This window comes from Grampus griseus, assembly GCF_964374135.1.
Source record: "Grampus griseus genome assembly, chromosome: 12".
NCBI classification, from domain to species: domain Eukaryota; kingdom Metazoa; phylum Chordata; class Mammalia; order Artiodactyla; family Delphinidae; genus Grampus; species Grampus griseus.
The window spans coordinates 40,311,270-40,324,795 of NC_139006.1; the positions used below are offsets into that span (position 1 = coordinate 40,311,270).

Consider the following 13,526-nt stretch of genomic DNA (forward strand, 5'->3'; position numbering starts at 1 on the left):
GAGTCGGTCCTCAGCGATGGTTCTAGAATCTAACAGAGTGACACGGTCTCACTGTGCTACCAGGCTTCCAGTCAGCTGAAACAGGTCACAGTGTTCGTTTAGGATCATGTTTTAGAAATACAAAAAGCTTTCAGCACAGGACTTCCAACATCTGCTAGAAAAATCATTTCAACGCTCTGCAAAGTCTTGGCTACAACAGTTGCCACCACATAATGACAAGCTTGTGACTGAAAACCAGTGCTATCCTTCCCAAGACAGAGGCTTCCAGGGCATCGTCCAACACCCGCTGATAACAACTGGCTGCCAGGCAAACGTCCTGGGAGAAGAATGATTCCATCAGATCACTGGGTGGAGTCAATACATGATGTGGCCAGAGGCTGACAAACACAGCAATGTAAGAAGCACGGTGCCAGGGTCTGCGACTTGTTTGCAAGGGAATCTGGGATTCTGCTGCTGTGCTCCAGGCTGCAAGGACAGTCTAAATGAGCTCTCTATGGCATATGCTATTAAGGACCAATTTGGAGCCCACCCTCCAGCCCCATCACTATAACTCCATGATGACATTCTATCATGCCATCAGGGACTCCAAACGGTCCTTCAGCTGTTGTTTCCATTTTTAGTAGAGCCCAACCTCTGCTATCTCTGCACAAGTACACAGTCACACAGCAAAGCTGGGCTTTGGTTCTCTGATGACATCACTGGAAAACCAAGCCCAGTAGGAAACAGCAGCCACAGCGAACACAAACCCAGCCCGGGCACACACAGGAGCACTGGAGCTGGGTCCTTGCTGCTTGCTACCTGCTAACACCTCTTTGCCCAGGGCCCATCGTAACTGGAAATCCTGAGCTGTGACAGCAGTTATTAACCACAAGACCCACTACAAACTAAGACACTAGAATCTCTGACGAGAAGCTTAACTGAGCTGACACCATGTGTGCGTGGCTGTGAAACCACCTAAGGAAGTCCAGGGGATAGAGGTGAAAAAGTCTCCGGGAGATTTAGCAAGGGGACCAAAAAGGGATATGATTATGGCTCTTCTGAGATGGGTGGCGCCTAGCGTCATGCAAGTTAAAGGGACAACAGTGTCTAGCGGATCCTTCTCTGTCAAGGACCACTTCTTCCAGGAAAAGCATCTTGAGAATCTTTGACTTCACCCAGTCCTACTAGTCATCCCCTCTACCCACCTCCAAAAAAAGCAATAAAAATATGAAGAATTCCATCAAGGGATGAATGGATAAACAAAATGTGCTCTATACACACAATGGAATATTATTCAGCCTTAAAAAGGAAGGAAATCCTCACACATGCTTCAACATAGATGAAGCTTGCAGACATTATGCCAAGTGAAATAAACCAGTCACAAAAGGACAAATACTGTATGATTCCATTTAAAGGAGGTACCTAGAATAGGTAAATTCATAGAGACAACGTAGAACAGAGCTTTACCAGGGGCCTGGGGTGGGGGTGGAAGGAGAAAGGGGGAGCTATTGTTTAATGGGTACAGAGTTTCTGTTTAGAATGGTGAAAAGGTCTGGAAATGGATGGTGGTAATGGTTGCATAACATTGTGAATGTACTTAATGCCACTGAATCGTACACTTAAAAAATGTTTAAAAATGGTAAAATTTATGTTATGTATATTTTACATACAAAAAAATGTTTGAGTATGAACAATGGCATCACTTTTAAGGAAATATGACTAAGGTAATGTTTATTTAATTTTAATTTTTTTTTTTGGCCGCACCGCACAGCCTGTGGGATCCTAGTTCCCCGAGCAGGATCGAACCCAAGCCCTGGGCAGGGAAAGCACGGAGTCCCAACCACTGCACCACCAGGGAATTCCCTAAGGTGATGTTTAAATGACCATTATGAACAAGTAAATAATTCACATCAGAAATTATAAGATAATCATAGTCAGGAACACTGTAAAAGAGGAAGATCCGGGGCTTCCCTGGTGGCGCAGTGGTTGAGAGTCCGCCTGCCGATGCAGGGGACACAGGTTCATGTCCCGGTCCGGGAAGATCCCACATGCCACGGAGCGGCTGGGCCCGTGAGCCATGGCCGCTGAGCCTGGGCGTCCGGAGCTTGTGCTCCGCAACGGGAGAGGCCACAACAGTGAGAGGCCCGCGTACTGCAAAAAAAAAAAAAAAAAAAAAAAAGAGGAAGATCCATGTTGATCAGCACCGGTGGACCCCAGCGCAAAATCTGACGGCCAATTCCCTGATTCTAGTCCAATCTCTTGCTTCTGTGGAGGAATACATTCAACTATTTGGAGTCAAAATGCTTCATCATTTAACTAAATCTTAGAACTAAATCTTAGAACTACCACAGTCCTTGTGAATTCAGGGCTCCTATTCGTTTAAATGAAGACCCATTCTCTTTGAACTATCCACCATAACAATGGAGTATAAAGTAAGACCTGTGCTTAGTAACACATATAGAATCCCCAAATTTTATATTTTGGGGTTGTATCAAGTGGAGGACGCTCTACCATGGAAATGTAAAATTATGACTTCATGAACTACTCCTTTGGATTAGTTAAGCGTCTTGTGTGTGACAGTCTTTCAGAATATGGACTGTGATGTAATAGGGTCAGGGAAATTAATCCACACCTCAGTTCCCAGGGCCTCTCCCTTGTCAAACTTCTTCATACCGGTGTTTTGCTCTCCAGTTAAATATTTTCAGAAGAAGCCAAAATTATTAATATTTATACTGGACTTATTCTCAAAGCTTCTCCAGAGCGCCAGGCCAAGGGATGACTTAGCAACGAAGCAGTTAATCCAATTCATGGAGAAGTTGGACAGATAACTTGGACCACGAGGCAAATGGTTTGGCCTGATCATTCAGTTGGGTTGTTTACCTTATTCATGTAAACCTTGACTTCATTTTCTTTTCATTTTGTGCATCATTTCAGGCAAGGCATGATGTTCTCAAAGAATCATGAGGATTTATTTGGGTGAGGCAGGACTGAACAGCCAATTGGGATTACAATTTTGGTTGAAAAATGTCATTGTCTTTGACATTTCTTTCAAATCTATTTGAAAAGCGGTCTTAATAGGATCATAACAACAATGTGTGATCTGAATCAGACCCTGGATCAAATTTTTGTGGAGAGGGCTAGAAAGAATGTTACTGAGAAAACTGGCAAAACGTGAATCAGTCTATACATGAGATAATAGTATTGCATCAATGTTAACTTCCTCACTTTGATAACTGCTGTAGTCCTGCAAGAGATCATCCTTGCTCTTAGGAGATACATGCTCAACAATTCAGAAGTAAAAAAAAATCTGCAACTTACCTTCAAATAATTCAGAAAAAAATTACATGTATACAAATATGTATGTATATATCAAGTGAAACGGATAAGAGAAGCAAGGTGAAATAATAATTGGGGAATCTGAGTAAAGGATATGGGACTTCTTTGTACTATTTCTAACTTTTCTGTAAGCAGGAAATAATTTCAAAATTAAAAATTTACCCAAAAAATTTAAAGCTGATTTAATAACTTATTCATAGCAGTCCTGTGATCTACAACAAAGCCAAATTAATATGGTATTATAAATTGTATATCTCAATTTATTTTAATATTATAAGAGTGGCATTATTAACCAGGAAAACACTACTTGAGCTCTATTTGATTACAACATCATTTAATCTTAAGATTAGAAGGGAATTAAGAGATCATACAACTCAAATAAACACCCGTGTTTCCCAATGTAACACCACAAGAAGTTAAATAATACACAAGGAAGCTGGTATGAGTCATGAATCAATCACAGAAGAGGTGGTCCTACCTTGAATTGCTGTTGATCTCCGCCCAGCCCAGTTTCCATGACACATGAAGCAAAAGTCCACCAATTAATGTCTGCCACCTGAAAAGGATAAGGGCCAATGTGAATTTAACAGAATGCCATGGTCTCAAATGCCATCCACCCCCAGCAGATCTGTCGAGTGACACAAATATACACGTGATCCTTCTTACAACTCCTTTCTCCCACTTTCTCCAAATTATCATCCCAATTCTCAGACCCATCCTTCTCAATCTCAACTATTCCGAGTCCAGCTGTACCATTTAGTGCTGACACTGATGTTCTCCTCTTCTTATTCTAGACTTTTCCCGAACAATCTCACCCACAGCCACCACTTCTCTATGACCTCTGCACTAATGGTTCCCATATCCCCCTTCTCACGAGGATATGGCCACCCTGATACCCCACAAGCTCCCGATGATAACATGCCTAAAACATTACCTTGAACTTCCCTCTCCCCATCCTGGTCATTCTCCTACTATCCCTCATCAGCCAAACCAGAAACCTAGATGTCATCCCAGCCCTCCTCTGTCGTCACCTCCCTCAACAACTTACAAATTCCTATTGACTTTATCCCCATAACCTCTCTGAAACCCGAAGCCTTCCCCTCCATCCATCTGCTTAATTCAGACTCTCATCATCCCACACCTGGACCATAGCATCAGTTCCCTAACCGGTCCCCTTCTCTCCAGGGCTGCCCTGCACCATCCATTCTCCATCCTGCAGCCAGAGGGTTTGTTCTAAAATGCAAACCTAATTGTGCCCCTCACTTGTTTTAAAAATGGCTGATTCTTCCTGGTGCTGTAGGCAGCAGCCCTTGGCCTATTTTCTGCTGCAACACACTTGGGGTCATGAAGCTCACGTGAGGCACATTTCCTCACGTGCAGAGTTTAGGGGGAGCACAGGTGACAAGATAAACACCCCTCCCTCTCCCACTGCAGAAAGCACAGCAAAATGCCAAATGAGTGACCAGTACTACAGGCATAACTGTATCCTATTCCACACTAATTGCTTTTACTCTATTTTTGGTGAGTCATTCATAAATTTCAAAACCTTATTTTTAGTTACGACTTGAGACACCTACCTCGGAGGTTATTACAGCACACCCGTGTGTTGGGACACGACACCGGAGAACCCCTGGTCTACAGAACAAAGTCACTTGCATGTGACATAGAAGCCTTCCAGGACTTGCAGCTGCCCCTCTCCAGGGTCAGTTCCTGTCCATCTGTCAGTGGCAGCCACATTCCAGCCACACCGAACAGGCCATAGCCTCGGTAATGTGCCAGGCCATTTCATACTTTTTAGAGCTTGCACGTGTGGCCCTCGTGACCCATAACGTCTTCCCTTCTCCTCCGTGTTGGTGGACACCTGCTCATCCTGTAAGATCCAGGTGTTACGTCTCCCTTGTGAAGACTTCAATGACACCGCCAGGCGGAGTGGACAGATATGGGCCGTGTCTTCCAACAGCTTGGTCTAGAGCAGTGGATCTCAATCATGTGGATCTTCCCCCCCAGGGGACATTTGGAGACATTTTTGGTTGTCACAATTGGGGATGGGGGAAGGGTTGCTACTGGCACCTGATGAGTAGAAGCCAGGATGCTGCCCCACACCTTACAACGTGCCGGACAGCCCTCCACAACAGAGTTATCTAGTGCAAAATACCAATGGTGCTGAGGCCGAGAAACTCTGGTCTAGAGGGAAGTAAGCTAATTAACCAATAATTACAATGAAGTGTGATACAGTCCTAATGGGAAGAGTACCAGGTAGCACAAAACACCCTAGCAGAGGCAGTTAATCCAGTCTAGGGGGTTGGGTGACTCTTCCTAGAGGAAGTAAATTCAAGCAAAAGCCTGAAGCCTGTTCAAAGCGGGAGACCCAGAATGGACCAGGGCCCACAGGTAAGAGAGACAATGGCTCCAGCAAAGCTTCTTACAGAGGTTCAATTGGCCTGACCTTAGCATGTGAGTACTCGAGGCGGGGGCTGGTCACGAAGGGCCATATCAATCGTCAACGAGCTGGGGCTTTAAACTGGGGATCCACTGAAGGGTCTGCAGCACGGGAGCGACACTGCCACATTTACCTTGGGGAAAGCTCTGTCTCTTTACAAGGGAGAGAATGTTTGCTGAGAAAAGCAAGACCAGGGGCCAGGAAGCAAGTTAGGAGTTGTTAGGGTGATTTGAGAGATGACAGTGGCCCAGGAAGAGGCGATGAAGACGGTGGACGGGTTCTAAAGATGTTTAGAGGTCCTAGCTGTTGATTAGACGTTGGGGTGAAGGAGACAAAGAAATCAAGAATAACACAGGTTTCTGAGTAGGGCGACTGGATACAAGGTACCATTCACCACAGGTAAACTGAAGAAGAAATGAGCAGGCTCTAGGAGGGCAGGGATTTTTCTTTCCTTCACTGAAGTAGTCCAAGTGTCTAAAACAGTGACTGGCATATGCATGCGATCAATTTTCTTAGAATGAGTTATTCTGCCCTACTACGTGCCTCCTGTGTACCTGGCACAGTTCTAGGCATCAGGGATACGCCAGTGACAAAATGATTGTTTTTGTTGCTTAATTCTTGCATTTGTAGACCTTACATTCTATCGGGGGAGGTGCATTCAGTCTGACATCTACAGAGAAGGAGGGGAAAAGGCAATTCAGGTGAAAACATCACCTTTTCCCACTAACTTCCCTAAGTCCCTCTACCTGGAGAGAAGTGAAAGGACAATCAGGATCAGAAAATGGGAAAACAGGGGCTTCCCTGGTGGCGCAGTGGTTAAGAATCCGCCTGCTAATGCAGGGGACACAGGTTCGAGCCCTGGTCCGGGAAGATCCCACATGCCGCGAAGCAACTAAGCCCATGCGCTACAACTACTGAGCCTGCACTCTTGAGCCTGCGAGCCACAACTACTGAAGCCCACATACCACAACTACTGAAGCCCGCGTGCCTAGAGTCCAAGCTCCGCAACAAGAGAAGTCATTGCCATGAGAAGCCCGCGCACCACAACGAAGAGTAGCCCCCCGCTCACGGCAACTAGAGAAAGCCCGCGTGCAGCAACGAAGACCCAGTGCAGTCAAAAATAATAAAATTAAATTAAAAGAAAAGAAGATGAGAAAACAATATCCCAGCTTTATTGACTGAAATATACACGATCATAGATGATATATTTTTTTAAGTTTTGCTGTGAAATATTATGGAGAAACGACGAAGTAATTCTAAAGTTCATCTGAAATAACATATCGGTGATAATATACAGAACAAAAATTCAAAAGCATAAAAAAGTGGTGAAAAGTCTTCTCTTCCCTGTCCACTATCTGCACTTCCCTGTCCACCACCTTAGTAGTTCCCTAATGTAACCACTCTTACTAGTGTCTTCATCTTTTTTTTAAATAAGGAAAACATACACACATTTCTACTTGATGGTAATGTACTATACTGTTATGGACTTGCTTTTGTTCTCCATTAAATGAATCTTGAAGACCTTTCCTTGTCAATACACAAGAGTTTCCTTATTTTTTAACATTTGAATAGTATTCCATTAGGAATACAATATAATTTATTTAATTGGTTCTGTATAGATGAAAATTAGGTTGTTTAAAAATGCTCTCTGGGACGTTCCTGGTGGTCAGTGGTTAAGAATCCGCCTTCCAATGCAGGGGACAAGGGCTCAATCCCTGGTTGGGGAACTAAGATCCCACATGCCGAGGGGGAACTAAGACCCGCAGCTAAGACCTGACACAGCCAAATAAATAAATATTAAAAAAAAAAGTCATTATTAAAAAAAATGCTGTCTCGTGGATGGACCTAGAGACTGTCATACAGAATGAAGTAAGTCAGAAAGAGATAAACAAATATCATATATTAACGCATATATGTGGGATCTAGAAAAATGGTACAGATGAACCGGTTTGTAAGGCAGAAATAGAGACACAGATGTAGAGAACAAACGTATGGCCACCAAGGGAGGAAAGCGGCAGGGGAGGGGGGGATGAATTGGGAGATTGGGATTGACATGTATACACTGATATGTATAAAATGGATAACTAATAAGAACCTGCTGTATAAAAAATAAATAAAATAAAATTCAAAAAATAAAAATGCTGTCACAAACAGCTGCAATGTTTCACATGTATATCTTTGTACATATTTCATTTACATAAATGCAAGTAAACCTCTCAAGTAAATTACTGGAAGTGGAATTGCTGGATTGAAGGATTCAAACCATTGCTATATTCTGCCAAAGTGCCAATCATAGATATTATACCAGTTTGCCACCCATGATCAATATATGAGAGCACCTGCTTTCTTTCATTCTCATCAATGCTACGCTATCAAATTTTGAAGTTTCATTTTGCAAATCTTGTTGGTAAAAATATACCTCAATACAGTTTAAAATTATATTTTCTTATGAATGAAGAATATCTTTTTATATGTTCAAGAGCCCTTTGTAGGTAGGGATTTTTGTTTTTGATATAAAGATCTGGTTTTAGTGCACTGGGATTGTATAATTGCTTTATATTTTTAAAAAATAATTGATGTTTTATTCATGGTGAATATTCCATGGGCATTCGAAAGGGGGGCATAATCTCTGTTTTCAAGATACAGAGTTTGATATTTATCTATTAATTGTATTATTTATCAAATATATACATATGTTCTAGTGTTTTGTTGGTCCAATTGATCTGTCATGGAAAAATAGTAGTAAATTTGTCTCCTATCACTAGTATGTTCCTATTTAGCCCTGGTATTCCTGCTGTTTTTATTTGACAAATGACGATGCCCTGTTGTTTGGTTGATAGATATTCATCACTATTTTATTTTCACTTTGAACTGCATGCTCCGGCATTATAATGTGTCTTTTCATTTTGAACTGCATTGCTTTAACATTGTTAACACAGCGTTCTTCATTTGCTTAATGTTTTTGTCCTGAATTCAACCTTGATTGGTATTAAGATCTCTATCCCTGCTCTTCTGTGTGCAATTGTGTGACACTTAAAAAAAAAAAAAAGGAAAAAGAGAAGAGGGATGGCGTGCTGTGCCACATATTTAAATGCTATAATAATGAAAACAATTTACCACTAGCCCCTTTCCATAAAAACTGACAAATAAGTGCTCAAAAACAGACCCTAGAAAAATGACTTTACATATGATACTGATGACCCAAAGGCAAAAGGAAGGATTATACAATAAAATATAATAAATGGGGCTAGTATAAATAAAAAACCATTAGGGGAGGAATGATTTCTTCACACTGCACCATACACTAAAATAAACGGATCATAATTAAGAATTGAAAAAAGCTTTAATGACTTATAGGTGACTATCTATATGATCTTGTGATAGAGAAGAATAAACATAAAAGCAATGGTAGCTATCACAAAAGAAACGATCAATTTGAAACTAAAATATATTTTTTTAAAAGATGGGGGCAGGGGTGGAAGTTTGAGGTGAGAAGGGGAAATGTGAACCCCAGAGCACTCCATGCTGCCTCTACCATTTCTCTAGACTGTTGACCCGACTCTACACCATTTTCTATCTTCTTCCTAATAATAGCATCTCTCAGTCACAAGATCACCCACCCGATTCATCTATGTTTCTCTCTGCTGCTTCATTCCTACATTCAAACGATGAATTCTCTATGATGTCACTTAAAAAAACTAAATAATCAAGGTAATTATAAACAAAATGAAATGGCAAAGAAAAAATTGAAAAAAAAAAGAAATTCCAATAAATATGATAGAAAAGTGGTTGGCATCCTTTAAATATGAAGAATTCATTAAATAATAAAAAAATACTAAAACCCTAGTAAAAATAAAAGGGTTAAAAAAAGAAAAAATAAAATAAAAGGGTAAAAGGCACAAATAGACACTAAAAAAAGAGATACAAGTGGATAACATAAGAAAACTGTCCAATTTCATGAATAATCTAAGAAATGATAAGACAAAATAATATGATACCATTTTTTGCCCATGAAATCAGCAGAGAGGGAAAAAGTAACAGTCATGGTTTGAGTATAATACATAGAAACTTTCATACACAGGCTGGGTTACAATGTAAATTGGTAAAAAGATACTGGAAAAGAATTTTTTAATATTCAAGCAGACTACTAAAGAAGTTCATGTTCTTTAATCTAAATTTCTTATATAGGAATCTATTCCAAAGAAATAGTTAGAAATTTAGCAGATTTGAATGCAAAAAATGTCTGAGAACATTGTTGTGTTTATACTCCCAAAATGGGACACCATTCAAATGCCATTAATAGAATGACTAAATAAATTACAGGATGTCTATCTAATGAAAAAATCTATGCAGTCATTAAATATATTTTGAACAACATTTAATGATGCTGGTTGGACATTTCCTACAAATGTATATAAAACGCATAAAAGATACTCACCCTTGGAATAATGTAGGGTAGGTAAATTTCAAGACAGACAGGACATACTGAAAAACAAATACCAAATTAATGGACATTTTCAAATTATAGAGAATTGATAGATCATATAATCAAAGAAATCCCTACTAAAGAAACATAAGTATATTCAAGTTTCAAAAAGGCTTTTTTTATTCCTCCCCAAAAAAATCACACACTGGGAAAAAAAATGACCTTCCAATTCATACTGAAGAGAGGGACTAAGTGAAGTAAGTCAGACAGAGAAAGACAAATATCATATGCTCTCACTCACATGTGGAATCTAATTTTTTTTTTAAGTGATACAAATGAACTTACTTACAAAACAGAAACAGACTTACAGATATCGAAAACAAACTTACGGTTACCAAAAGGGAATGTTGGGGGGAGGGATAAATCAGGGGCTTCGTATTAACATACATACCCTACTATACATAAGATAGATAACCAGCAAGGACCTACTGTATAGCACAGGGAACTCTACTCAATATTCTGTGATAACCTATACAAGAAAAAAATCTGAAAAAGAATGAATATATGTATATGTATAACTGAGTCACTTTGCTGTACACTTGAACTAACACAACATTGTAAATTAACTATACTCCAATACAATTAAAAAAAAAAAAGAGAGGGGGGACTTGCTTTCCCCAGGGTCACCAGAAACCTGACAATCTCTCAGTTGGGGACGCAACAAAGTGGAACACACAGCAGCTGGGCCAGATATTGTGGACATCTGACCCCTCAGCATCGTCCCAGACCCCGGAAGTGTTATAACTGTTATAACTGCGGTTATAACTGCGGTAACACCAGAGAAAACCAGACAAACCCCTGGACACTGTTTGTTTTCTCGGGGTATCCACTTTAACTACTGCCCAGTTTACCTAAAAATCCACCGCCTTCTGTGTTTCTCTTCAAGTAAGAACTGCATCCTGTTCATTCTTTCCTTCGTTTTCCTTCCATTTTTAGGGTTTTGTTTGGTTTTTACATTCTTAGGATTTTTTTCCTAACTAATTCTTCTTAGGTATATTACATTTTTAGGTGTGTTTTTTAAGGATTTGTTTAAAGCTAACTCAGCTAAGGTCAACTTGTATTTCTATTATGTCTTTTAACCAAATTTACAGCACATTATGTATGGGAGAACTGTATTTTATCTTTCTGGGTATCTTTGTCTATTGTTTTCTATGACTGAACACTTTAAGAATTTTTTAAAAGCCTAAAAACCATTAAATGTCTTTAAGCAAGGGTTCTACTGATACTTCACATGATCTGAAAAGTGCAATAGACTGGTGTTGGGCAAGTTTACATTTATACTTTTTTTCCCCATGGATTAATCAACATGTAATTCCCCTTGTATGAGCTCCTAAATGCCACAATTATAGTTAACTACCTGTGCTCTGGTCTGTGTTTCCTAGAAATGGACCTTCATTCTTCTCTAAAGTCTATTTACTCACACAATTCAGTTTGTTCCCCTCCACTTTTCCATGATATTTTCTTTGTAAAACTGAGACAGAGAAAGGATTGAGTATGTGGGCCATGACCTACATCATCCTCAACAATGTTCATGACGATAACAAATGCTCATTTATCGCTATTTGCTAATAGTTCTTTTCCAGAGAGCAAGAGGGTTTTATTCTCAAGAGGGAGTGGGGAGAGAGCAGTCAAGACCCTACAGTGGGGGAAGGAGGTCCTGAGCTCCCTATTGCCACTTTGGCTTGGTGTCCACCCTGGAGTCCAGGACAGGGGGTGATGTCCCACCCTAGCCCACAGGGATCCAACATTTCCCTGCATGGTACCAAATCCAAGGCCAGCTTCTCCCTCCTAACAAAACAAAAACATGGTACCACTGCTTTTCTGCCTCCTCATCAAAAGAGTTCTACGACATTAAACAAAATTAAGTTTACATCTTATTTTTTAAAATAATTCCATGAAAAAATCTAGAATATACTGGAAGTGCCTGGGATGGAGACATAGAAAAAACAGGTTTGAGAATCAGTGGTGTGAGGCAGAGATGGAGATGGATTGATATCTTCTATTTAAAGGTTTCTGGAACCTTGTGGGGTTCTGGGGCAGGGGCATGTTTAGAAGAGAAAGCAGGATGTGCATGATTTCTTCGCCTACTCTTCCTCCTCGAGGGAACAGGAGCCAATTGCTTTTTCTTTCCCTAAAAAGTGGTCCACATATCCAAAAATTAAGTTCCTGGGAATTCACCAGTCAAAAAAATCCAGTTTCCCAGGATATGTAAAGAATGCATTACAGGACGAGAAATGGGGACGGTACCGTCCAACAAATCTTATTTCTAAAAGAGCATGGTACATAGAGTCGTTTTCTTCTCCATCGTCATCAGGAACAAATCAGATAAAAAGCTGGAGGCAGCATTTGTTCTACACACGATTTGGGACTAAGATCGCCCACGGGCAATCATCAGCACCCCCGCGCCCGCCTTCCTCACCTTTTCGTTAGGTAAGAAGCCCGCCCTCCTCACCTTGTTCGTGAGGTAAGAAGCCAGGTAGCAGGTACAAAACGTGAGGCCGACCAGGCACCTCCTCATGCACATCTGTTAATTTGCGCCCCTTCCCGGGGACCCCGCAGAAGCCCCACGGCCGCGGCGCGAGCCGGTCCACCTCCACCGCGGCTGCTACGACCACCACGTGACTGCGAGCTCAGCCAATCCGCGCAGGGACCGCCCCCCGGTGCCTGCCTCTTAAAGAGGCCGCGCCTTCGCAGGCCCCGTAGCCTCGCGGTGGGCGGGGCGGCACTCAGCTGCCCAGGACAGCGGAGGGAGGAATAAGTCCCCCAGGGCTGCTACCGCCCGCAGAGCAAGAGCGGACAGTAGTTGTTGTAAAAAAAGTAGAAAATGGTAGAAGTGGGGAAAAAAGCAGCTGACAGAACAATTCACAACAGTCCATTAGCATTTAAAGAAAAAATGTCCATAGCTAGCTCTAAGCGGTGGGAACAAAATGTTGTTTGTGCTTTACTGAATTTTCCCAATTTTCTTCATCGAGTCTGTACTACTTTTGCAAACGACACAAAAAAGCTAACAACAAGAAATGTTATTTTAAAAGAAGGAAGGCTGAGGGGGCAGGCACTATAATCAGTGTAGTTTTTTCTTTAGGAGAAGTCAATCCAGTTGCTTTGAAATTTCCATAAAATAAATCCTTCCAGAAGTAGAGCTTCAAGCACAGCCCCTATTCCTAGTCTCTAGGGAGGAAAAATGACCTAGTTAGGCTTCGGGCAGACAGTAGTAGACATGCACAAAAACATACTGAGGGACTTTGTCAGGAACTAGAGGTACAAGTGTCCGCACATATAGAAACA

General features: G+C 41.2%; 1 protein-coding gene across 2 annotated transcripts in view; it reads right to left on the minus strand.

Annotated features, from left to right (window-relative positions):
• TMEM241 (transmembrane protein 241) overlaps positions 1–12,833 on the minus strand; it is a 104,517-nt gene extending 91,684 nt beyond the window's left edge. For both annotated transcript variants that reach the window (XM_082667982.1, XM_082667983.1), the window contains exons 1-3: positions 12,694–12,833; positions 10,194–10,240; positions 3,794–3,871 (exon numbers count right to left, since the gene is read on the minus strand). In XM_082667982.1, the coding sequence (XP_082524108.1) occupies positions 3,794–3,871; positions 10,194–10,240; positions 12,694–12,765 (197 nt within the window). In that variant the 5' untranslated portion in view covers positions 12,766–12,833. The remainder of the gene's footprint in view (positions 1–3,793; positions 3,872–10,193; positions 10,241–12,693) is intronic.
• Between the last annotated feature and the right edge of the window lie 693 nt (positions 12,834–13,526).